The sequence below is a fragment of the Hyla sarda genome, chromosome 7 (genome assembly GCF_029499605.1).
Source record: "Hyla sarda isolate aHylSar1 chromosome 7, aHylSar1.hap1, whole genome shotgun sequence".
In the NCBI taxonomy this organism is placed as follows: domain Eukaryota; kingdom Metazoa; phylum Chordata; class Amphibia; order Anura; family Hylidae; genus Hyla; species Hyla sarda.
In genome coordinates this window covers 216,881,131-216,908,610 of record NC_079195.1, presented here as the reverse complement: position 1 = coordinate 216,908,610, position 27,480 = coordinate 216,881,131, and the positions used below count along the sequence as shown (strand labels likewise).

Below are 27,480 nucleotides of genomic sequence, written 5' to 3'. Positions count from 1 at the left end.
CGAAATTTTATGCACATGTTCAATGGGATTCCGCTGTCCTATTCAAGCACTACACAACATTTTAAGACCTGTCTTTAAATTTAGCTGAATTGCAGGCAAAATTCGATTGAACGTAGCGGGGCTTTGAATTTCAGAAGAATTCTGGGTGTTTTAAGCACACAGAAATTCAGATGAAATTCCTCTCAAATTCCACAAAACTTCCGTGGCAAGCTGGGCGGAACGAAAACTGAGCGGAATGGCAGAATTTTGAACAAAGCCTAAGAAGGTATTTATGACTAAAAATTAGCGGGAACATTTATCAAACCTTATGCAGAGAAACATTGGAGAAGTTGCCCATGGCAACCAATCAGATTTCAGCTTTCACTTTCTTAAAAGCAGAACCTTGGTTGGTTGCTATGGGCAACTGCTCTGGGGAAGATTTATCAAACCTGTGCATTGTTTACAGTCTAAATATATACGGTTCTCTGTATGGCGGCATGAGCGGTATGGAACCGTAGAGATTGCTCACGTCGTGGTGGTGTGGGCAAATGCTCAGCGCTGCTACATCTGTATTCACGTGAGCTTCACTTGTTGTTTTCTGGCAATAACATCCAGATGGGGATAAGTCAGACAAATGCTGTTCAGACTGTGCAGTCGGCGCCTCTGTGATCTACGGTCCGTGACTTTCCTCTGAGTACATGCAAATATGGGTGATGTCACGGCGCGGTGCCGGGGATATGTATATGTAGAGCGGCTGAGCGGCTCCCCTGTGTACGGGGGTAATTTGTGTGACTCACAACATCCAGTAATGTCTAGCAGCAAATTGGAGCTCGCGTGCGCGGCGTTACTCGCATCACTTACCGAAAAGGTCACCTGTGGATTGCAATTATTATCCGCTGACAGGGAGGTGGCGATAAAAGCTCTGAGCGCCGCGACCGATTTCCAGAGATGCAGAAGAAATATAAGCCACTTGTGTATGTGAAGCGTTACCGGGGACCCCCAGATAGCTCAACCGAGAGATTAACTATAGAGCAGGAATTTAACGGAAAGCTGGGTGACAACCAACATGGCTTCCGATAATACGCCATCTGCCTATTCAGAACTTAGTGGAAATTCTGTCTATTCAGTGTTCTCCAACTGGGCTGCCTCCAGCTGTTGCAAAACTACAACTCCCAGCATGATTCAAGAGCCTTTGGTTTAGTTTTACATTAAAGAAAGAAGAAAATGAATTCACAGAAATGGGCTTAGGAATACCCTGTAGAAAACATCTATTCACAGAAGGGGTACCCCAACTTAAAACATAATGGCCCTCATTTACTATTCTAAACCCGACTTCTTTTGTTGTTTTTTTTTTTGGCGCATCTTTGTCTGCGACATGTCGCAGACATCGTGCGCCAGTCTGCGACACGATGCAACATTTTTTCCCGACGGACCCGATGTGGATTCTCCCAAATCCAAAAAAGGGGCATAACCCGTCATTTCTGAGCTTTCCCACGTATTTATAAAGGTCTCCAACCCGAATTTGTTGAATTGTTGTGGATTTTTTCCCGACAACTCAGAGGAGTTGGAAACCAAAACCAACAAAACCCACGTGCGACAAACAGGATGCGACATAATAATAAATACCAGGGGAAAAAAGCAGTCGGGTAAGAAAGCAACATAGACTTACAACCCGATTTTCTAAGTAAATGAGGGCCAGTATTTATTAGTACTCTTAAAAACGTATAATTCCCCACTAACAATAAACAACAGAACAATGTCATGGAAGACTCAGAGGCGTAGATGTCAGCCAGCATGAGACATGACAACAGGTCCAAAAAAGTCAGGGAGTAATCAGGGGTAGAGAGGTATTGATTCGGGGGGAGCAGAGATGGAGGGTGGGGATGTGGCCCTATTACACCCTAACAGGGGAGATGTAGTGAAAACTACCCCTTCTCGCTTAGGGAACTGTCGGGGCACTCGTCCTGATAAGGGCGACCCCTGCCCCGGTCTACCCCTTTGTCAGACCCTGTACTACAAAAACAAAAAACTGTCAGCCCAACCGCCCAACGCGTTTCCCCCAGGTCATTGGGTTCATCAGGAGCATAAGGGCGCAATATAAACCAATACACACAAAGTAGCGTTTAGGCTTAAATTTATTAAATGAACAAATACCAAAATTACCAAGGCCAATAAAGTGCACCAGTGATGTAAAGTGCACTAAAAGACAAGGACCATTAAGTACATGCTGTCCCACAGACGGGTCTCAAGTGTTAGCAGCATGCCAGTTACCCAGAGCAGAGCCCTGCTTCTGGGTGTAACTCACGTGACCACAATAGCGGCCCGGTACCGTGACCGCAATGGCGGTTCGCCCTAAGGTGCTGTATACTGCAGTGGCAGAGTGCGCAGCTACGACATCTGTGTCCCGCTAGTTATTGTCATCTAATAGGAGACGTTTTATAGCACTAACCTTAATGGACGCTTCTACGCTCACCAGATGCGCGCCACATCCGGGTGGCGACGTCACGGAAGTGCGCCGACATCACTTCCAGGGGCGCATAAACAATGCCGAGCGGAGCGTCCAGCGTTGCTAGGTGACACTGGCTATACTGTTGCGCATGCGTCACCCGCAACTAGTCAATAGATATGTAAAACAGAGTATTTAGAAGGCGGAATCTGGTGCTTATTACAGGTAAGTGATAGTACAAAATCGGGATTATGTCCCGTTACGGAGACTGAATAGAAAGTTAACCTAAATTATCTCAATATACAAAAATAGAATTAACTAAATGAATAAGACATATGTATGAGGGTACACCAGGTATGGATTAGGGAGGAGCAGCAGCAGGAGGGGGGGGGGGGCTGCTGCTCCTATAGTTATTAGCTTCTGAAGTTTTCTGTCTAACTGCTCAATGATGATGTCACGTCCCGGGAGCTGTGCATGATGGGAGAATATCCCCATAGGAACTGCACAGTTCCTGAGACGTGAGTCATCAGAGAGCAGTTAGACAGAAAACAACAACTCAACTTCAGAAGCTAATAACTATTGGAAAGATTAAGATTTTTTAATAGAAGTAATTTACAAATCTGTTTAACTTTCCGGAGCCAGTTGATATATAAAAAAAAGTTTTGGATTGGAATACCCCTTTAAGGCAAGGTTCACACTAGGGATCGACCGATATCGTTTTTTTAGGGCCGATACCGATAATCGGTGTAGGTTAGGGCCGATAGCCGATAACTTATACCGATATTCCGGTATAAGTTATCGGCTATTTAGCCGGGACACCGCTGTAGATCATTGATTTAAAGCGGGCGCTTTAAATCAATGCACTGCAGTGGCTTTTGCGGGGCCATAGGCCGCCGCCGCCACCACCCGCTTCTCTCCCCCTACCTGTCAGGGTGTTACGGGCCATCCATCCTTTCTGTAGTGTCCGGGGGCATTTCGGGTGAACCGGTCCGGGCTGTCCTTCTCCGGCGGTCATCTTCTACACTCCGTGTAGGCTCCGGCCTAGTACGCTGCATAGACGCCGCTGCGCAGTGACGCCCGTGCGCAGCGACGCACCTGACGTCACGGCGTATCGGCGTCTATGCAGTGTACTAGGCCAGAGCCTGCCCGGAGTGGAGAAGATGACCGCCGGAGAAGAAGGACAGCCCGGACCAGTTCACCCTTCACCCGGAACACCCCCGGACACTACAGGAACGATGGATGGCCCGAACCACCCCCATTACGGGTAAGTTAAATTTTTTTAATTGACTCGGAGGGTGGGGGAGGGGCCCGACCGGTATAGCGGTATGGACAAAAAATCCACACCGGTATACCGCCCAGCATCACGGTGGGGGGTGCGACACGGTGCGGCGGGTCAGGGTGGTGGCGGTCACGGTGCGGCGGTCTCGGGGCGGTGCGGGCGGGGCATTATCGGCTTATCGGCAAGGTAATTGCCGATACCGATAATGCCCAAAATCGTGATTATCGGCCGATAATATCGGCCATACCAATAATCGGTTGATCCCTAGTTCACACTACGGATTTGCTTAGACTTATATTACTTATATTGAGCTCCCCTCCTCCCTCCTCCATACAGCTGCAACAGCAGAAGACAATGCATATCCTGACGGAGAGTCCCCCTTATACCTTCTACCTCCTCTATTTTACCCATGAGGGATTTTTTCCATGCATCAATAGCTGTCAGCAACTGGTGGGAGACCTGCTGCAGGGTCAGTTCCTCCGTGAGGGACCCACAGATCTGGCAGCTACTCTACACTGGGTGTAAGGAGATTTGGGGGAGAGATCGCGGGGGGTCTCAGCAGCAGCCCCCCCCCCCCCCACCCCCGCGATCAGACATCTTATCCCCTATCCTTTGGATAAAATATTTTTGCCCGGAATACCCCTTTAATATAACGTGTCCTGCTATGCCTGGATGTCTGCTGGTACATTTAATAGTGTGTAGAAAAAAACTTTTCTAAATGTCACACGCAGTATTTAAATGAGGCTCAAGTAGTCAGATGGGCATGCGGCTGCTGAAGTAGTCATGGCTCCCCGGGCTCTAATAATGTCTATGTAGGTATAATTGAGCAGCTCAGTTAAGGCCTGATGTCACTGCCCACAGCTAGGCTGTCAATCATATCTGGATAGGTTAGATTAGAGCCTGAATAGCAGTGATTACAGCCCCTGGTACAGTGACTACTTCAGCAGCCGCATGCTTGGTGACTACTTAAGCCTCATTTACATACTGCTTTTTTACGATGGCTGTGCACTCTCTATCTCTCTCTTTCTCTCTCTCGACACCGGGCAGAGGGCAACCTAAGCGAGGGAAGAGGCACAAGAAGCTACAGGGTGAGCACAGAAGCTGAGGCTATCCGGGCACTAACTTTCTTTGGTAGGATGGCAGGGAGTCAGGCAAAATGGTAATCTGGAGTCCAGGAGTTCTAGCCTATGCGTCCTACTGGGCAGCCATCTTTTCTGTTTTCATTATCAGCCAGATACCAACCGAGCAGTAACAGCCTGGTGTTAACACGGTGGAGATACCAACCAAGCAGCAACAGCCTGGTGTTAACACGGTGGAGATACCAACCAAGCAGTAACAGCCTGGTGTTAACACGGTGGAGATACCAACCAAGCAGCAACAGCCTGGTGTTAACACAGTGGAGATACCAACCAAGCAGCAACAGCCTGGTGTTAACACAGTGGAGATACCAACCAAGCAGCAACAGCCTGGTGTTAACACAGTGGAGATACCAATCAAGCAGTAACAGCCTGGTGTTAACACAGTGGAGATACCAACCAAGCAGTAACAGCCTGGTGTTAACACGGTGGAGATACCAACCAAGCAGCAACAGCCTGGTGTTAACACGGTGGAGATACCAACCAAGCAGCAACAGCCTGGTGTTAACACAGTGGAGATACCAACCAAGCAGCAACAGCCTGGTGTTAACACAGTGGAGATACAACCAAGCAGCAGCAGCCTGGTGCTAACATGGTGGAGATTCCAACCAAGCAGCAACAGCCTGGTGTTAACACGGGGGAGATACAAACCAAGCAACAACAGTCTGGTGTTAACACGGTGGAGATACCAACCAAGCAGTAACAGCCTGGTGTTAACACAGTGGAGATACCAACCAAGCAGCAACAGCCTGGTGTTAATACGGTGGAGATACCAACCAAGCAGCAACAGCCTGGTGTAAACACAGTGGAGATACCAACCAAGCAGCAGCAGCCTGGTGTTAACATGGTGGAGATACCAACCGAGCACCAACAGCCGGTGGAGATACCAACCAAGCAGTAACAGCCTGGTGTTAACACAGTGGAGATACAACCAAGCAGCAGCAGCCTGGTATTAACACGGTGGAGATACCAACCAAGCAGCAACAGCCTGGTGTTAACACGGTGGAGATACCAACCAAGCAGTAACAGCCTGGTGTTAACACGGTGGAGATACCAACCAAGCAGTAACAGCCTGGTGTTAACATGGTGGAGATTCCAACCAAGCAGCAACAGCCTGGTATTAACACGGTGGAGATACCAACCAAGCAGCAACAGCCTGGTGTTAACACGGTGGAGATACCAACCAAGCAGTAACAGCCTGGTGTTAACACAGTGGAGATACCAACCATGCAGCAACAGCCTGGTGTTAATACGGTGGAGATACCAACCAAGCAGCAGCAGCCTGGTGTTAACATGGTGGAGATACCAACCGAGCACCAACAGCCGGTGGAGATACCAACCAAGCAGTAACAGCCTGGTGTTAACACGGTGGAGATACCACCCAAGCAGCAATAGCCTGGTATTAACACGGTGGAGATACCAACCAAGCAGTAACAGCCTGGTGTTAACACAGTGGAGATACCAACCGAGCACCAACAGCCTGGTGTTAACATGGTGGAGATACCAACCGAGCAGCAACAGCCTGGTGTTAACACGGTGGGCAACGACCATCTTTTTTGGCCCCAGATAATGTCACTCTGTTAACTCCTGGGTTCAGTAGTGCCATTTTTGACGCTCTGGGCCTGTTGGTACTGGCTCTTCTGGCACTCCTGTGGTGGCGGGTACCAGGGTGTGTGAACAAGCCCTTAGAAGGTCTTCATTTCTCTGTCCCCATAGTCCAGTGTTTCCCAGCCAGTGTGCCTCCAGCTGTTACAAAACTACAACTCCCAGCATGCCCGGACAGCCTTTGGCGGTTCGGGTATGCTGGGAGTTGTAGTTTTGCAACTGCTGAAGCCGCACTAGTTTGGAAATTCAGCCTTAGTCGCACTCTCTGTAGGGTTACCAGCCTCTCTTTCCCTGGAGGCTTTGTCAGGCAGTCAGTACACGAGACATTTTCCTCCCATGTCTTTCCTTACAGACACGTGTGCGTAATCCCACAGAGCGACTCCGCTAATTGACTTTGTCTTGCGCTGCGCCCATTAACAATCAGGCAGACGGCTGTCAACACGTTGTAAGGCTGCGGCGAGGCTGGAGAATGCGGTTTCCGCCACTGGAAGGCGTCTGGGTTCATAGTAGGAAAAGACATGTGACTACATAAAAAAAAAAAACTACAAAGTCCCCGGTTTCACTGACACATGCAATTTTTTGGAGGGGGAATAATTTGCTTTTGTATTATGCGGTTTGGGGACAATTTGGAAATGTTCAGTGACTCACGTCTGCGGCGCGGCTCGCCGGCTCAGGCCTTTTGTTCGGAAATAACATTATCGTATTTGCTTCCAGCTAAAAAGGTATTCGCGAGACTGTTTAAATTGACTCTTTTTTTTGTCACTTTTTTTTTTCTTTTTTTTATGAAATAATGATTTCTCGCACTCAGCATGTAAACTATACGGAAAATTTGTACCCTATGTGAGAATACAGGCTGTACGTATTTTAATATTATAGCGCAAGTCCTCAATTTCCCGGATTTTAAAGCTAACGTGTTACCAAAAATGGTGTCATATGTAACTCCGAGTAAGTTCCCATAGTGACAAGTTCCCATAACTAGATACTATTGCATCCATAGGCTGCTTATTTTCTAAAACAGCTCCACTCTTATCCTCAGGATGAATGTGATATTGCGGCTAAGCCTCATTTACTTTAAAGGGGCAGAGGTAGCAGTATCAGACATACAAGAAACCCTTGTCGATACCATCCATTCAGTGTTAAAGGGGTACTCCACCCCTTGACATCTTATCCACCTATACTAAGGATAGGGGATAACATGACTGATCAAAGGGGTCCCTCCTCTGGGAACTCTGGCGATCTCTGCTGCGGTACGGTGCACTGAGCGAACTTTGCTCCATGCCCGATGACTAGTGATGTGGCGCTGACGTCACGGACACGCCCCCTCGTGACATCACACCCTCCCTCTCAAAGCAAGTCTATGGGAGGGGGTGTGACGTCAGGAGGGGATGTGACAGTGACGTCACGAGCTTCTAAACGAACGCCGGGTGCTGCAGGGAGATCATGGGGGTCCTGGCGGCAGGACCCCCGCGATCAGACATCTTAGCCTTTGGATAGGGGATAAGATGTCTAGGGCCGGAGTACCCCTTTAAATAAGAATTTTTTTTCCTTTTTCTTATATAGTGCAGCATAGGCTATTATTAAAGAAAAATGTAGAGGTTCTTGTGTATACCTTGTGCTTTCCTTTTTTTTAGCTGATATGGCAGGCATGTTTTTTTTTTAGCCATTTCTGATCTCTATTCCATCGCTGAAATGCTGTCTACATTTTCCATGAATCCTTTGACTTTGCAGAGAGAGAGAGGGTGGAGTTTGATCACTCCATCTGGTCATCTAATTGGGCTGCTGGTGCTGGAGTTCTCTCAGGTAAACTCATTAGACTCATAAGTAGGTTGGGGTCAGTTCACATTATGTGTAGTTTAGAAGTATTTTCTTATTTAGGGTAGGGTAACACGTAGCATATCCGCAGTGTATTTGACACTGTGGATGTACTACTGACCTTCTCTAGAGTGCGCCTCCTTCTGTGCCCCACGCGTCCTGCTGTGTCTGCTCATAGCAGCAATCCGTCTCTACGAGCAGACACACAGGGATGTACGAGTTGCCGTGCGTATGCGCAGCGTACTCGCAGACATTGTAGCCGCTCTTGGCCTAGCTCAAGGAGTAGGGGGAGCGACCGCAATGTCTGTGAGTACACTGCGTATGCGCACGCCGCAGATCCCTGTGTGTCTGCTCGTAGCGGCGGATTGCTGCTAACAGCAGACACAGCAGGACACACAGTGCACAGCAGGAGGCAAACTCTAGGCACAGTCGGTAGGGCATCCACAGTGTCAAATACGCTGAGGATGCGCAACTCCTGTCCCTACCCTTAAAGTTCATTTTGTAGGTAAATATCGCCATGAGGCAATAGTAATTTGACTTATATTCATAATTTAGGTGCGTTATTCAAAGATTTGATGCCTTTAATCTGCGTTCACATGTTGATTTTTAACTGCATTTTTTTTACTTATTTTTATTGTTGCTTCCCACAGAATGCAGATCTAAGAAGTAACGTGTTACTTTTTTTTTGGCATGCAGCCTCCATGCATTTCTTATTAAAATCAGTGGGATTGTTTTTTAAGACTTAATATATGTGTATATGTGTAATTTGCCCCACAAAAAATACACATGAAAAACATTGTGTGAACATAGCCTTTTTTGTGGAAAATTACTTGGAAGTTACTCAAAATTCTTAGTGCTAATGTAGTAAGTATTGTCATTACCCAGCAGGGGGCGACAGTGCACACAGGACGGAGCTCCTCCCAGAACTGACAGACTCTAAATATCTGTGTGTCTCTGCTGAAGCGTAATGGAAGCAAAAATTTTAAATATAAGAAATATAAAAAGGAGAATCAATTTTTATTAAATATAGTCACCTTTTCCTTCAGGAATATCAGCAGTATAACTGATGTTCATACCATTTGTGACCTCCTGTTATCACACTTTTTCCCTATCCCCCATTGTGCTGCTAAAAATCTCAAAATCAGCTCAGCTTTGTCCCGTGTCTGCAAGACAAGCAATACAAGTCTATGGAGGGGAGGAGGAAGCTCAAGACAAGCAATACAAGTCTATGGAAGGGGAAGGAGGGAGCTCAAGACAAGCAATACAAGTCTATGGAGGGAAGGAGAAGGAAGCTTAAGACTAGCATTTCAAATCTATGGAAGGAGGAGGAGGGAGCTTAAGACAAGCAATACAACTGTATGGAGGAGAGAGGGGGAGCTCAAGACAAGCAATGGAAGTCTATGGAGGGGGGAGGAGGCAGCTCAAGACAAGCAATACAACTGTATGGAGGAGGGAGGGGGAGCACAAGACAAGCTATACAAATCTATGGAAGGAGGAGGAGGAAGCTCAAGACAAGCAATACAACTGTATGGAGGAGGGAGGGGGAGCACAAGACAAGCAATACAAGTCTATGGAAGGAGGAGGAGGAAGCTCAAGACAAGCAATACAACTGTATGGAGGAGGGAGGGGGAGCACAAGACAAGAGAAGGAAGGAAGCTTAAGACAAGCATTTCAAAATCTATGGAAGGAGGAGGAGGGAGCTCAAGACAAGCAATACAACTATATGGAGGAGGGAGGGGGAGCTCAAGACAAGCAATACAAGTCTATGGAGGGGGGAGGAGGGAGCTCAAGACAAGCAATACAACTGTGTGGAGGAGGGAGGGGGAGCTCAAGACAAGAGAAGAAAGGAAGCTTAAGACAAGCATTTCAAATCTATGGAAGGAGGAGGAGGGAGCTCAAGACAAGCAATACAACTGTATGGAAGAGGGAGGGGGAGCTCAAGACAAGCAATACAAGTATATGGAGGGGGGAGGAGGGAGCTCAAGGCAAGCAATACAACTGTATGGAGGAGGGAGGGGAGCACAAGACAAGCAATATAAGTCTATGGAGGGAGGAGGAGGGAGCTCAAGACAACCAATACAAGTCTATGGAGGAGGGAGGAGGAAGCTCAAGATTAGCAAGACAAGTTTATAGAGGGGGGAGGGGGAGCTCAAGACAAGTAATACAAGTCTATGGAGGGGAGGCGGGAGCTCCGTCATCCAGCTCTGGGAGAAGTGCAAATTATAGATGATGTCTGCAGAGCAGAAATCTACAGAAAAATACCATATACAAGTTATATAATGGCCAAAAATAGTGCTGCTCCTCGTGTACACACACAGGGATGCTATAAGAATAAATCCTTATCCCATGATACAGAACGTGCAGCCGGTAGCTGCTACCTCCCATGTTAATGCACATTATACACTGAGCATTGGCCACAAGCCTGTCTGTAAGAAGTGACAGATTGATTTTAGAAGAAAGGAATTTTCTTAGATTTACCATACTTTTACAAAGGAGTATTGTTTTTCTTTTTTCTTTTGTTCTTTATTATACTCATACATTGAGAACAACTGGGACTCATTTCTTTCGCCATCTGTTCCAGCGATGCCCTCCAGAATTTGTCGAACAAGAAAATCATTCCGCTCGCCTTCTATTCACTATAACTTTCTCTGCTTATCTCCAACCAAACAGACAAACCCAGCAAGTTCTGTGCGCAATCTTCCTCCTTTGTAATGCCTTATTTCAACAATAGAGGATACCCCCCACTACCCCCACCCAATAGTTAGTTTACGAAACTGGGCATTTTGCGTCAGGCTCATCTCCAACCATGGACAATATCATCTCGAAGAACTGCGATGGGAAACGATCGGACCTTGGCCATTTCTGTAGTTTGCATACAAATATGCGTCGCTATTCCCATTTAATTTTATGGACATAATCGTAAAAAGCTGCATAAATATTTAGTGTCGGCCTATTCACAATTCATGGGATACAGAGGGTCCGCAATTAATTTTTCACTACAGCCTTATTAAAAAAAAGTCATTAGACTGAGCCGAAATTATACAAATTAATTTGTATTTTCTATTTGAAATATTTATGCTTTTTGTTTGTATATAGCAGTGGTCTTCAAATAGTGGACCTTCAGCTGTCGCAAAACTACAAATCCCAGCATGCCGTTGGCTGTCCAGGCATGCTGGAGTTGTAGTTTTGCAACAGCTGTAGGTCCACACTTCGGACGCCACTGTTTACAGTATTTTTGCATGACTGTGTTTTAATTGGCTGGTTGTCATCCTTTAACCCCCCCCCCCCCCCAGATAGTGATCCGGACGTTGCAGAAGGTAGCTACCTGTTCGCCACCTCTGAGAGTGGTCTTGGTGTGGATGGCACCTGGCCCAATGAGCTGAGACACTGGGTCAGGAAGGAATAGGTTCAGGTATAGACAGCTGTCTTGGGCTGGCGTAGGAACAGGCACAAGGTAATAGTCAACAATCCAGGTCATACATCGGAGAGGCAGTATGGTACAGAGGATCAGACAGAGACTGGGTCAGAAAGGCATGCAAAGGTCAAACACAGAATCTGCAACACTAGTCTGTTTGGAACCTATTGCTCAGGCAAGGAGGAGCTGGTGGGGCTGCTTGATATGTGCGGTGCCAGGACAGATTTTGGGTGACTCTTATAGACAAACTTTGGTTATCATTAGAGATGAGCGAATCGAATTTGACGAATCCAAATTCGTTACCAATTTCAGGAAGAATTCTATTTGCAACACTCCATTTAGTGCGGTCCAGGCTTCAGGACATCTAAAAGGGTGGATCTACATGTGAGGACATGGGGCAAGGAATCCTGGGAAGGCGGGAACAAGGGTAGGCGGGATGACCCTGAATCACATGCAGCATGCAGCCTATCAGCAGCCAGTCACCCCTGTGATGTCACAGCCCTATATAATCGGCAGCGATAATCCGGGTAGTCACTTCATCTGTTCCCTGCAAAGAGATAGGACAGAGAGCGCTGTGTGTTACTCAGAAAAAAATTTCCAGCAGCGTTTCACCACCTAGACATATCAGCGTTCTGGTGGACAGAGAGAGGGACAGAGGGCAGTGTGTTTTTCACAAAAATAATTTTAACTGCAGCGATTAACCTCCCAGTCACTGTCTACAGCATTGTGTTACAGAGAGGGGCAGAGAGCTGTGTGTTGCCTCATACGTTTGAACAAGCTGGCTCAGCTGGAGAAACGTTAGCAGAGGAGGGAGGAATACGTTTTTAGCGCAACTCTGTGTCTTTGTTTCACAACAAATGGTCTTCTGGTTATACTAGTCTGCAGACGGTATAATACATACACAGCAGTCCATTCCTAATAGCCTTCGAGAGGAAGAGAGTGCAATTTTGGGTTTAGTAAACAGTGACTGTGTGCTGCAGCACTGTTGTGTACTGCTGGTGTTGTGCATAACTGCATACCACATACCTACATCTAAGTAGTGTACTATTTTGTACCTGTAAATCTGTCAAGGGCCTAGATACTGTGAAAGTACAGGCAAAAGTAATCACCGGCTGGTGTTGTACTCAAATACTTTTTTAAGCATACTGTAGCGCATTTTTCTGCCCTCATGAGTGCATACCACATACCTACATCTAAGTAGTGTACTATTTTGTACCTGTTAATCTGTCAAAAGGCCAGGCAAAAGTACTCACCGGCTGGTGTTTTACTTAAATACTTTTTTAAACTCACTTTAGTGCATTTTTCTGCCCTCTTACTGTAGAATATTGTGGCTGTCATTCTTATGGTGATACCGTGGCTCACCATTATAGAGTACTCTGGTTATCACTGATATGGAGACACTGTGACTTGTCAATATTACAGCGGGGCATTTTGGCTGTCCTGTGTAGGGGCACTAGGCCAACACTGTTATTGAGACAATGATTATTAATTTTATGGGGCACTGAAATATCTATTTTATGAGGTTACTCTGGCTGTCACTCTTATGGGGATACCATGGCTCACTGTTATAGAGTTCTGTTACTATCACTCTTATGGGGATACCGTGGCTCACTGCTATAGAATACTGTGGCTATCACTCTTATGGGGATACTGTGGCTCACTGCTATAGAATACTGTGGCTATCACTTTTATGGGGATACTGTGGCTCACTGTTGTAGAATACTGTGGCTATCACTCTTATGGGGATACTGTGGCTCACTGTTGTAGAATACTGTGGCTATCATTCTTATGGGGATACTGTGGCTCACTGTTGTAGAATACTGTGGCTATCATTCTTATGGGGATACTGTGGCTCACTGTTGTAGAATACTGTGGCTATCATTCTTATGGGGATACTGTGGCCCACTGTTGTAGAATACTGTGGCTATCATTCTTATGGGGATACTGTGGCCCACTGTTGTAGAATACTGTGGCTATCATTCTTATGGGGATACTGTGGCTCACTGTTGTAGAATACTGTGGCTATCACTCTTATGGGGATACTGTGGCTCACTGCTATAGAATACTGTGGCTATAATTCTTATGGGGATACTGTGGCTCACTGTTGTAGAGTACTCTAGTTATCACTGATCTGAAGACACTGACTGTCCTGTTATCGGGGCACTAGGCTTACACTCTTATTTGGACAACAGATATCATTATTATGGGGCACTGAAATATCTATTTTATGAGATTATTGTGGCTGTCACTCTTATGGGGATACTATGGCCTAATGTTATAGAGTACCGTGGCTATGACTTTTATGGGGATACTGTGGCCTAATGTTATAGAGTACCGTGGCTATGACTTTTATGGGGAGACTGTTACCTAATGGCCATCATTCTTATGGGGATACCATGGCTCACTGTTATGGAGTACTGTGGTTATCACTGATATGGCTGTCAATGGCATTGGGACAATGGTCGCCATTATTGTGGGGTTTTTGTGACCGTCGCTGTTATGAACACACTATTACCATGTGACCATTAAGCCTATCTGCACTCCGCAGTTGCGGCGGCCATCTACTGTATTATTCACAAAAATGTATCCATACATCCCGTCTCCCTGGTGGAGGCCAATAGAGCGTCGGGTTCCCTGTTCTTTATAAATCAACAGACTGTACTATTCCATATAGAGGCTCACAGTAAAAAACTTACACTGCACGGTATAGGTTTTTGATTAAAATTTAACCCTAAGTATCCTGCGTTCGTATATGTCAGGGAATCCCTCGCCATAGAGGAGTATTGGGTGACTCGGTGACAGTCGCCGTCTAGGTATGGCAGCTCTCCATACTTCGTGACGGGGACAATGATAACCTCCGGATGAGTCAGATTTCTTTCTCTCCATATGATCAGGGTCCTGTCTATAAAAACGTGTCTTGTCCAGAAATATTTACTGACGCTATAAATGTCCGCCAGGCAGGAATCAATCACGTCGGCTCGGTGTATTGAAGGGAGTCTCTGGAGTTCTTGGCTTTATACTTGAAATTCTACATCAGGAATCAGTAACTCATCATAGACTGGAAACGAATGCTATGATTTACTGCATTCTGCTTTATGGCACACCTCTGTCTTCTGCTGCCGTTCTTTATGATGATCCTATGGTTGTACACTATACCTGGAATGTCTTCATTAGGGTGTCTCCAGACTGTGCACCTCCAGATGTTGCAAAACTGCAACTCCCAGCATGCCCGGACAGCCAACGGCTGTCCGGGCATGCTGGGAGTTGCAGTTTTGCAACATCTGATGAGACAATTAAAGGGGTACTCTGGTGTACATTTTGAGATGAGACAATTAAATGAGATGATGAGACAATTAAAGGGGTACTCTGGTGTACATTTTTTTAAATCAACTGGTGCCAGAAAGTTAAACAGATTTGTAAATGACTTCTATTAAAAAATCTTTACCCTTCCAGTACTTTTTAGCGGCTGTATGCTACAGAGAAAATTATTTTCTTTTTTAATTTATTTTTTGTCTTGTCCACAGTGCTCTCTGCTGACACCTCTGTCCGTGTCAGGAACTGTCCAGAGCAGCATAGGCTTGCAATGGGGATTTTCTCCTTCTCTGGACAGTTCCTGATACAGGCATCAGGTGTCAGCAGAGAGCACTGTGGACAAGGAAAAATTTCCTCTGTAGCATACAGCTGCTAAAAAGTACTGGAAGGGTATAGATTTTTTTTTTAATAGAAGTCATTTACAAATCTGTTTAACTTTCCGGAACCAGTTGATTTAAAAGAAAAAAATGTTTTCCACCGGAGTACCCCTTTAATGCAACCCTTTCAGACTCCGAATAACACTTTGGGTCTCTGTGGCTCCCATTGTCCATCAGATACTCTATCTCTGGTCTTCCTGATGCTCCACAAATCTCATATGTGACATTCTTGATGTACTTCTTCCCAATTAGGGTATGTTGACACAGCGGAATGTCTGTGCAGTATTACGGGTGCAGTATTACGCCGGAATATTCCACACCGACATTCCGCTGCAGCAGAGTCCCATTGATTTTAATGGGATTCTGCTGCACTGTCCACATGGTGGAATTTCAGCAGAAGATGTTTCCCCTGATTCCGCTCTGAAAGGCACTGCCATCTATAAGACGGCACATTTCCCAGTGGTCCTAGCGCCTGCTACATTCTCAAATGTGCTGAATGTCCACATGTGTGTTCGAGGTTAAGGAGTTCCTTCTCTGCCGCACAGATATTGTTACCTCAAATAATGGTTTGCACCACAGTCTCTACTAGTGCTGGGCGATATACTGGTTCATACCGAATACCGTTTTTTAAATTCTGTACGATATGAATTTTTCCTATACCGCAATACCGGTCGGGCCCCTCCCCCCCCTTCGAATGAATGAATTATCAGCCGCAGTGGCTGTCCCCATATCGGGGAACTAATCATATGTGACCCACAAGCGCTGCTCCCCCCCAGTCCTCCTGTGAGCCGCTGGCGCTTTAAATGAATGAGTTGCGTGCCGCGGCGCTGGAAAGGATTAATAAAGGACATCTGTTCTGATTAATTTTACATGTTCCTGTGCCCGGGCTACAAAAATATACAAAATAAACTTTGACTCACCCTCCTAAGTTCTCCCGTTGCTCCGGTATCGGCCTCACTGTTCTCCATGCTGCTTCCTGGGGACGGGAACGTCACAGAGCCGTCAGCGTATATCACCGGCCGCAGCGATGTCCCACCTTGGCCGGTGATAGGCTGAGTGCACTGTCATGTAACGAGCCGGCCAGTGTGTGTGTGGGGGTCGGTCGGTCTTGGCATATACATTAAAGGGGTTATCCAGGAAAATAAACTTTTTTTTATATATCAACTGGCTCCAGAAAGTTAAACAAATTTGTAAATGACTTCTATTAAAAAATCGTAATAATTTCAGTACTTATGAGCTGCTGAAGTTGAGTTGTTCTTTTCTGTCTAAGTGCTCTCTGATGACACCTGTCTCTGGAACTGTCCAGTGTAGAAGCAAATCCCCATAGCAAACCTCTTCTACTCTGTGCAGTTCCCGAGACAGACAGAGATGTCAGCAGAGAGCACTGTTGCCAGACAGAAAAGAACAACTCAACTTCAGCAGCTGATAATTATTGGAAGGATTAAGATTTTTAATAGAAGTAATTTACAAATCTGTTTAACTTTCTCGAGCCAGTTGATATATTAAAAAAAAAGTTTTTTTTCGTGGAATTCCCCTTTTAAATTAATTCCTGGATTTTTGGTTCTTTGAATATAAGACAGGGGCAGCAAAGTCAGTCTAGTTACTAATACACAGGGTGGGCCATTTATATGGATGCACCTTAATAAAATGGGAATGGTTGGTGATATTAACTTCCTGTTTGTGGCACATTAGTCGGCCATTTTGAATCCAACTTTTGTTTTTTCTATAGGAAGAGGGTCATGTGACACATGAAACTTATTGGGAATTTCACAAGAAATACAATGATGTGCTTGGTTTTAACGTAACTTTATTCTTTCATGAGTTATTTACAAGTTTCTGACCTCTTCTAAAATGTGTTCAATGTGCTGCCCATTGTGTTGGATTGTCAATGCAACCCTCTTCTCTATATACTACTATATACACCGCAGGAGAAATGCTAGCACAGGCTTCCAGTATCCATATACACTGCTATATACTACTATATACACCGCAGGAGAAATGCTAGCACAGGCTTCCAGTATCCGTATACACTGCTATATACTACTATATACACCGCAGGAGAAATGCTAGCACAGGCTTCCAGTATCCGTATACACTGCTATATACTACTATATACACCGCAGGAGAAATGCTAGCACAGGCTTCCAGTATCCATATACACTGCTATATACTACTATATACACCGCAGGAGAAATGCTAGCACAGGCTTCCAGGATCCGTATACACTGCTATATACTACTATTTACACCGCAGGAGAAATGTTAGCACAGGCTTCCAGTATCCGTATACACTGCTATATACTACTATATCCACCGCAGGAGAAATGCTAGCACAGGCTTCCAGTATCCGTATACACTGCTATATACTACTATATACACCGCAGGAGAAATGCTAGCACAGACTTCCAGTATCCGTATACACTGCTATATACTACTATATGAACCGCAGGAGAAATGCTAGCACAGGCTTCCAGTATCCGTATACACTGCTATATACTACTATATACACCGCAGGAGAAATGCTAGCACAGAACTTCCAGTATCCGTATACACTGCTATATACTACTATATACACCGCAGTAGAAAAGCTAGCACAGGCTTCCAGTATCCGTATACACTGCTATATACTACTATGTACACCGCAGGAGAAATGCTAGCACAGGCTTTCAGTATCCGTATACACTGCTATATACTACTATATACACCGCAGGAGAAATGCTAGCACAGACTTCCAGTATCCGTATACACTGCTATATACTACTATATACACCGCAGGAGAAATGCTAGCACAGGCTTCCAGTATCCGTATACACTGCTATATAGTACTATATACACCACAGGAGAAAAGCTAGCACAGGCTTCCAGTATCCGTATACACTGCTATATACTACTATATACACCGCAGGAGAAATGCTAGCACATATACTAATGTGGTGGGCGTGGCTGTGCTGCAGTGGATGGGGGGGGGGGGGGCGGATGTGTGGAAATAAGTCACTACTCACCTTGAAACAAAGGCTCCTGGGGATTGTAGTCTGAGGGAGGCCACAGAAACAGGAAGTAGCCAGTTCCCAAAAACAAGCCGCAGCATAATAGGGGACACAAGACATGGCCATTTACCACCAACACAAGCACAGATCCTTGGTAATCGTGTCCATTACCGTTTGACACTTAATTACTAAAGTCACCTTATGTTTGATGACCCCTTTAAACTTGTAAAACGCAGTGTGAATCTTCCCTTAGTGACCTGACCTTAGACTTTTCCCCTGATCCGCGACTCCTGTCACGATGTAATGACAATATAATAATGGAGGACCCGGAGACGCTCTTACCTTTTAGGCCATTTGGTTTTTTTCTTTCAAAACTTTTCCCGGTGACTTCAGAGTAATCAGCGGTGATGGAAGAGTAATCATAAGTGATCAGAGCTGAACGCGAGGAACGTAGACATCAAAGAGGAAGGGGGCAATGGCAGCGGGAAATGGAGCAGTCAACCCTAGATAGTTCTGGGAGAGAGGAAAGCTATTACAGGTAATTTCTCTTCAATCTCTTCAAAGCTTTTAACATAATTGTGTCGAACTTTTCCTTTTTTCTCCCGACGGAGAATAGAGAAAGGGTCCGGGCGATCGCACCAGAGGGAGAGATGTGGTACTATGGGTTTGTTATAGATTAATGAGACATATGTAGGTGTTGGGCGGATGGGAAGATTGGGGAGTCATACTGGGAAAATTACACAGCGGCACATTGACATTAAGTGGTGACCTTAAGATTTTAGAATACGTGGTGTTTATTGAGGTCCTGAATGATTTAAGGTGACAATTTAGCGCCGGAATATGCCATAACATTATGAACAGTCGGCCCCCCTGCAGGTAGACAGGAGCGACAGCATGGAGACTAAATGCAAAGGAGCGCAGTACTTCATTCTGAGGATTGGTTTGGTCCCTGTAGACCAGTGGTCTCAAAACTGTGGACCTCCAGATGTTGCAAAACTACAACTCCTAGCATGCCCGGACAGCCGTTGGCTGTCCGGGCATGCTAGGAGTTGTAGTTTTGCAACATCTGGTGGTCCACAGTTTGAAGACCACTGCTTGTAGACCTGGGAGTAATAGTTCCGCAACATCTTGAGGACCTCTGCTGTAGACCTGAGAATTATAGTTTTGCAACATCTGGAGGTCCACAGTTTGGAGACCACTGCTATAGATGGACCACCACTGAGGCTGGATTCACATCACGTTTTCAGCCATACGGAACCACATACGGCTGGGGGGGAGCTTGAACCTTGCGCTCCCGTATCCCTGCCGTATGCCGCCCCTATGTAATTCATTTCAATGAGCCGACCGGAGTTAAACGCTGAAATGGTCGGCTCATTTTTGTCCCGTATGCGGTTTTCCCACCGGATCTAAAACCATGGTCGACTATGGTTTTAGGCCCTGTGGGAAAACCGAATTAGGGGCAAAAATGAGCCGACCGGAGTCAGCGTTTCACTCCGATCGGCTCATTGAAATGAATTACATACAGGCCGCATACGGCAGGGATACGGGAGCACAAGGTTTAAAGGGGTTATCCACCATAAGGTGATTTTAGTACGTACCTGGCAGACAGTAATGGACATGCTTAGGAAGGATCTGCGCTTATCTTGGGGCCAAATGGCCATGTTGTGAGATTACCATAATACTGTGGCTAGCTGTTTGTGAACTTGTATTTCCTGTTTGACTTTTCTTTTTTTGACTACAAATCCCATAATTCCAATTTCCTCCCTCCCACACATCAGCCACCCCACCCATTGAGACATAAATGCGCTGCATCCATTCAAAAAGACCTGTGGTTTTCAAGCAGGGTGCCTACAGCTGTTGCATTAGTTGCAGATTGATCTCTCTCCCACCAAGCGATCACTCCACCCATTGAAGCAGACAGGCTCCTTGTCATCAGCTGACTAGTGATGTCAGGTCTTGGTTGCAATGCAACCTGGGAAAATTCTGAGACAATAGTCATTTTGTATGATGTTAAAAATAAATATTGGGGTAAAAATCACATAAGAATTGTGAGAAAACTGTCACACACAGGTACAGACACAATATTATGAACTACAGTAACTTTACAGCCCCTGTACCATAGACAAATAAAAAAAAATTCCTGGAATACCCCTTTAAGCTCCCCCCAGCCGTATGTGGTCCTATATGGCTGAAAACGTGATGCGAACCCAGCCTAAGCAGGAAGTGATCGCACCTTCTAGTGTTATGGATAATATATGTAAAATGAAGTACATTCTTCTAAAATGGAGGTTACATCCTGTTTTACGCCCTGTGTGACCATCCCCTTTTGGCACAGAGAGAATATGATGCAATGCTTACGTAAAGTAGTCTGCTAACGAATTAGAATGCTTACTCAATGTGCTCTGCCCTACTGAAGGATATATCTTGTGTGTACGTTATAAAGTAAATCAGAGAACGTCTTTGACCCAATGAGAGAGTCAGCGTGTGTTTTCTCCGTGCACATAGTTATCTAATTTGGCTCAGGACATCAACCTAGGGCGGTCACTTGGAATGCATCCAAAAGACTAGCACTACACCAGTATGTAAACCCCAAAAAGTTTGTTTTTCTACAGAGTTTACATGATCCACTATAAACCAACTATGATAGTCTATAGTGTTTTTGGCATTCTGGATAGGTTTTGCTGAATACGTTTTTATCACTTGTGTATTATACAATTGATGGAAAATGTTGTGCCCGCTGTCTTGTCTCCTTCACTTTGCCATTGCTCAATGTTATCAGCCATTTTTGACAGGAAGAGGCTAATTAAAGCAGATCTGCGATGTATAACACTTATCCCTTACCCACAGGCTAATGCGTGTGTCGTCGAGGTCGACAACATATATATCTAAATATATATGAAACTCAATTTGTGTGTATATGTATGTTCTAGTATCACTTTTAAATGGCTGAGGATATTTTGATGAGACTTGGTCTCATGTTACTTATATATCAACGAAAATTATAGGAGAGTTAAATTAACCATAACCCCCCCCCCCCCCCCCCCCCAGGGTTTTAGTCTAAAGTCCCATAAATGTCTGTGGAACTTCCAATACCTTACTCCACAAGCTCAACTTTGCATCTCATGTTGAGTGTGTCAGTCCAGCTTGCAGGCCACACCCCCTCCCACAAGCCAAACCTTTTCTTATTTCATCCCATTTTTTGTTTTGGCAGAAGCCCAAATACACTATTTTAACCTAATACACCAACATTACAGGTCCCTCAACAACAATCTCTTCATCACAGCTCAGCACCACCTGCTTGCAAGCCACGACCCTTTCACAAGCCACATGTCCACAATAGCCACGCCCTCTTCTATTTTTGGCCTGCAATCGCTTCTTCACAGTCCAGCATCACATGAGGACAGGATATGAGGTCGGGATAGGTGGATGGGATATGAGGACAGGATAAAATGACAGGATATGAGGTTGGGATATGAGGATAGGATATGAGATATGATGACGGGATATGTGGATGGGATATTAGATCAGGATATGTGGATGGGATATTAGATCAGGATATGTGGATGGTGTGACGGACTGACTCCGCCAAAAGTGACTTCTCCTTCCGGATGACAAGCCCCAGCATATCACAGGCAATATCCCCAGGTAGAACTAGAGATTATTGCATCCCCTTGTACCCAAAGAACCAGGTGACACCAGTCTTCAGGTATAAAATCAGAACTCTTTATTGTGGAACAAGTGTCTTCTTTTATAGGAAGGACATCACAGGGGGAAGGGTCAGTAAAGACAATACAGGTGACAGCGAGTCTGGGAGATAATCCAATAAAAAATAGCTCTCCCTATACAGTGCCTTGAGTGCAAAAGGTGGAGGTGTGCAGAAGTCGGACTGTGTGCAAAAAGGAGAAGCACGTGTAGAATTAATGCATTGTACAAAAGGTGAACCGTGTGCAACAAGTGGACCGTGTGCAAAAGGTGTATTGTGTAAAGGAGGTGGACAGTGTGCAAAAGGTGTATTGTGTAAAGGAGGTGGACAGTGTGCAAAAGGTGTATTGTGTAAAGGAGGTGGACAGTGTGCAAAAGGTGTATTGTGTAAAGGAGGTGGACAGTGTGCAAAAGGTGTATTGTGTAAAGGAGGTGGACAGTGTGCAAAAGGTGTATTGTGTAAAGGAGGAGGACAGTGTGCAAAAGGTGTATTGTGTAAAGGAGGTGGACAGTGTGCAAAAGGTGTATTGTGTAAAGGAGGTGGACAGTGTGCAAAAGGTGTATTGTGTAAAGGAGGTGGACAGTGTGCAAAAGGTTGTATTGTGCACAGAAAGTGTATGAAAACAGTAAATAAAAGTATTTTAACTCTGAGCTTTATATCACTGGACCCATCAACTGAGGGGTACAAATAGTGATGTCCTAAAGTCCATCCAAGTAGGTAGGGTGACTCTAGGATCCGTCACAGATGGCATATGAGGTCGGGATATGAGGATAGGATAAAATGACAGGATGTGAGGTCAGGATATGAGGACGGGATATGAGAACGGGATAAAATGACAGGATATGAGGCCGGGATATGTGGATGGGATATGAGGACAGGATAAAATGACAGGATATGAGGTCAGGATATGAGGACGGGATATGAGAACGGGATAAAATGACAGGATATAAGGTCAGGATATGTGGATGGAATATGAGATCAGGATATGAGGACGGGATAAAATGACAGGATGTGAGGTCGGGATATGTGGATGGGGACAGAATATGAGGACAGGATATGAGATTGGGATATGAGGATGAGATATGAGGTCGGGGGGGTAAGAGAACTGGATATGAGGTCCGGATATGTGGATGGGGACGGAATATGAGGACAGGATATGAGATTGGGATATGAAGATGAGATATGAGGTCGGGGGGGGGGTATGAGAACAGGATATGAGGTCGGGATATGCGGAAGGGGATGGAATATGAGGATAGGATATGAGATTGGGATATAAGGATTAGATATGAGGTCGGGGGGTAAGAGAACTGGATATGAGGTCCGGATATGTGGATGGGGACGGAATATGAGGACAGGATATGAGATTGGGATATGAGGTCGGGGGGTATGAGAACAGGATATGAGGTCGGAATATGAGAACAAGTGCGTCATTTTTGCTTTTTCTCTCCCACAAGGTTTAGGTAGACAGACCGGGCAACACCGGGTACTCAGCTTCTACATAGATATAAGTGATATCAGCTACTCCTATAGGCGCCATGTTTTGTGGCCTGATAAGAATTCATGCCATATTAAATAGATTATAGGATTACTTGTCTATACCAGTGTTTCCCAACCAGGGTGCCTCCAGCTGTTTCAAAACTACAACTCCAGCCTTCGGCTGTCTGGGCATGCTGGGAGTTGTAGTTTTGCAACAGCTGGAAGTTCCCTAGTTGGAAAACACTGGTCTATAGCATCATTCGTGTATTTTCAGACTGACGTGTTCTTTCTCGTCTGGTTTCAGAGGGTCCCCGTGCTCGCCGTCAGCTCTGTGTCCGTGTTTCTGTTCCTGGTCGTCCTCCGTCTCATCAACGAAGTCAACATCCTCAAGCTGCTTTCCTGTTTCGGGCAAACAAGTTCCCAGTGCGTCCCTGCTCCGGTCACGTGGCGGCATCGCCCTCTCACGTATCACGACGGTTACATTAACATTAAGACGCGGGAGGTAAGACATGGGCGGAATTTTTATTGCTTTGCCCTGGAACTTTATTGACATCCACAATTTACAGTAGCAACAAAGTAAATGAGATTTCCAAATTCTTAGACATGCATTGGGTACAAATTTTAAACCCATAACTCAGTGCTTTCCCTTTCAGCATGCCTCCAGCTGTTGCAAAACTACAACTCCCAGCATGCCCGGACAGCCAACGGCTGTCCGGACATGCTGGGAGTTGTAGTTTTGCAACAGCTGAAGGCACCCTGGTTGGGAAACACCACTATAGTATGTCAATACTGAAGATTTATTGCCAAAATGGGCAATAAATCCACATTATAACAGCTTTTTCTGCAAAAAAACGCAAATTTAATATGTTTATTTTATTATTATTCTATTAATATTTACAACAAAAAAAGTCGGCACACATTTTCCTCTTTCGATTTTGGTGCAAAAAAAAATACAATTCTTCATCTGCTACCTGTGGCCATACCTTTAGGCTATGTTCAAATGACAGAATTTCTGCACAGAAAGGCCCACTGGTTAGGAAACACTCCAAATCTGCTGCATAGACATAATTGATAACATGCTGACTACCTGCATCTTCCACTAGGGGGAGCTAAAGAGCTTGGTGAAGACAGAACATAATCCTTGTATTCTATAACAGTGTTTCCCAACCAGGGTGCCTCCAACTGTTGCAAAACTACAACTCCCAACATGCCCGGACAGCGGCATGCTGGGAGTTGTAGTTTTGCAACAACTGGAGGCACCCTGGTTGGGAAACACTGTTATAATGAAAGGGAGAATTCAGCCCGTCCGCAGCCTTCATTGTACTCACTGCTGACACGCTGATTCTCTGCTTCTCCTGCTGCCAAAAGCTGTGACATAGACGGGCAGCTGAAGTGGCGATTCAGGAAATGACATCTGTGTATTTAGGAGTTTGCAGATCTTGCCAAAAAATTCAATACATTCTCGGTTGAGAGCCTCATGGAAACCCAAAGATTTCCCAGAAGACACAGTATAGACAGGAGAGGATGTTATATTATCACAGATAGATAGATAGATAGATAGCTATGAGATAGATAGATAGATATGAGATAGATAGATAGATATGAGATAGATAGAGAGATATGAGATAGATATGAGATAGATAGATATGAGATAGATAGATATGAGATAGATATGAGATAGATATGAGATAGATAGATATGAGATAGATAGATATGAGATAGATATGAGATAGATATGAGATAGATAGATAGATAGATAGATAGATAGATAGATATGAGATAGATAGATATGAGATAGATAGATATGAGATAGATAGATATGAGATAGATAGATATGATATAGATAGATAGATATGAGATGAGATAGATATGAGATAGATAGATATGAGATAGATAGGTATGAGATAGATAGATATGAGATAGATAGAAATCAGATAGATAGATATGAGATAGATAGATATGAGATAGATAGATATGAGATGAGATAGATATGAGATAGATAGATATGAGATAGATAGATAGATAAGAGATAGATATGAGATAAATAGATAGATAGATAGATAGATAGATAGATAGATAGATAGCTATGACATAGATATATAGATATGAGATAGATAGATAGATATGACATAGATATATAGATATGAGATAGATAGATAGATAGATAGGAGATAGATAGATAGGAGATAGATAGATATGAGATAGATATAGATAGATAGATATGAGGTAGATAGATAAGAGATAGATAGATATGAGATAGATAGATAGGAGATAGATAGATAGATAGATAAGAGATAGATATGAGATAGATAGATATGAGATAGATAGATAGATATGAGATAGATATGAGATAGATAGATAGATATGAGATAGAAAGATAGATATGAGATAGATAGATATGAGATAGATATGAGATAGATAGATAGATAGATAGGAGATAGATAGATATGAGATAGATAGATAGATAGATAGATAGATATGAGATAGATAGATAGATATGAGATAGATAGGTAGATAGATATGGGATAGATAGATAGATAGATAGATAGATATGAGATAGATAGATAGATAGATAGATAGATATGAGACAGATATCAGATTGATAGATATTTGTGTTATGATCATGTGATTATCCATCACTAGGTGTCATTTCTCCGTATACAGGGGTCGGGACCCTCTTAGTTACACCGTGGCCTCCATTGTCTGTTCTCGTAGCCGACACTTCAGACCTGATACTTATTAGAAACGCCGCAAAAATAATAAATAAATAAAGAGAAGAGAAACAATTGTTCCTTTCCATTCGGATCCTGTAATCTGTCAGAAGAATCTGCAGAGAATCTCTGTCCGCGCTGTTTCTCCAAAGAGTAATAATGGAAGTATCTGGTCCTGCTGGTTCCTCGGCTTTCCTGCTCTGATTATGGATTCATTGCACAGCTTGATGGTTATTATAATCCCGTATGTGAGAGGCCCGCACAACACAAAGAGATATGAATTGGCATTCTGCAGAGATAATGCTATCTAATGGGCAAGGCATGCAGCAGGCGCTCATCCTCCGAGCATTTGTATTCTGATGGGGTAAGGAGGACCACTGCCTCCCCCGCCAACCTCATAGGGATTATATTTGGAGGTTAGGAGGGGTTGAGTCCCCAAAACTGGAATTATCACACGTGACCCTGGTCTAATGTACGGACGCTGCTAATAGTTCTGTCCGAAGACGCTGTGGTCACTTATGCTGTCCATATAGGTTACTGTCAGCTTGTTAAATATACCCATCAGTTTCTGGGAAAGCTGGGTGACCATATTTCATATCAGGTATGCGTAACTGACAGAGATTGGTGTACAGCAGTGTTTCCCATTCAGGTCGCCTCCAGCTGTTGCAAAACTGCAACTCCCAGCATGCCCTGGCAAAGAGATTGGTTTACAGCAGTGTTTCCCATTCAGGTCGCCTCCAGCTGTTGCAAAACTACAACTCCCAGCATGCCCTGACAAAGAGATTGGTGTGAAGAAGTGTTTCCCATTCAGGTCGCCTCCAGCTGTTGCAAAACTACATCTCCCAGCATACCTGACGTACAGATTGTTATGCAGCAATGTTTAGCATCCAGGTCACATCCAGCTGTTGCAAAACTACAACTTCCAGCATGCCCGGACAGCCGTTGGCTGTCCGGGCATGCTGGGAGTTGTAGTTTTGCAACAGCTGGAGGCACCCTGGTTGGGAAACACTGCTGTACATATATGTTGGAAGATAGAACAAAAGGACCACAGTAGGTACCGTACAGTACATTAACTCTATAAGGACCAGGCCAGTTTTCTCTTTAATGTTTTCTACAGGGCTTGTTTTTTGCGGGACCAATTGTACTTTTTAATTAAATCCTTCCTTAAAGGGGTTATCCAGGGGGGGGGGGGGGGGGGGTCCCATCGGCGGGATCCGATGATCTAACACCTTATCCCCTATCC

General features: G+C 44.7%; 1 protein-coding gene across 4 annotated transcripts in view; it reads left to right on the top strand.

The window, feature by feature from the left end:
- Window positions 1–27,480, top strand: part of ST6GALNAC3 (ST6 N-acetylgalactosaminide alpha-2,6-sialyltransferase 3) — a 273,708-nt gene that overhangs the window by 65,838 nt on the left and 180,390 nt on the right. For 2 of the 4 annotated variants that reach the window (XM_056532665.1, XM_056532666.1), the window contains exons 1-3: window positions 171–265; window positions 8,106–8,245; window positions 23,831–24,028. In XM_056532665.1, the coding sequence (XP_056388640.1) occupies window positions 8,135–8,245; window positions 23,831–24,028 (309 nt within the window). In that variant the 5' untranslated portion in view covers window positions 171–265; window positions 8,106–8,134. Of the gene's footprint in view, window positions 1–170; window positions 266–8,105; window positions 8,246–23,830; window positions 24,029–27,480 lie in introns of those variants that run through there. The other 2 variants (XM_056532662.1, XM_056532663.1) reach the window with 2 other exon arrangements.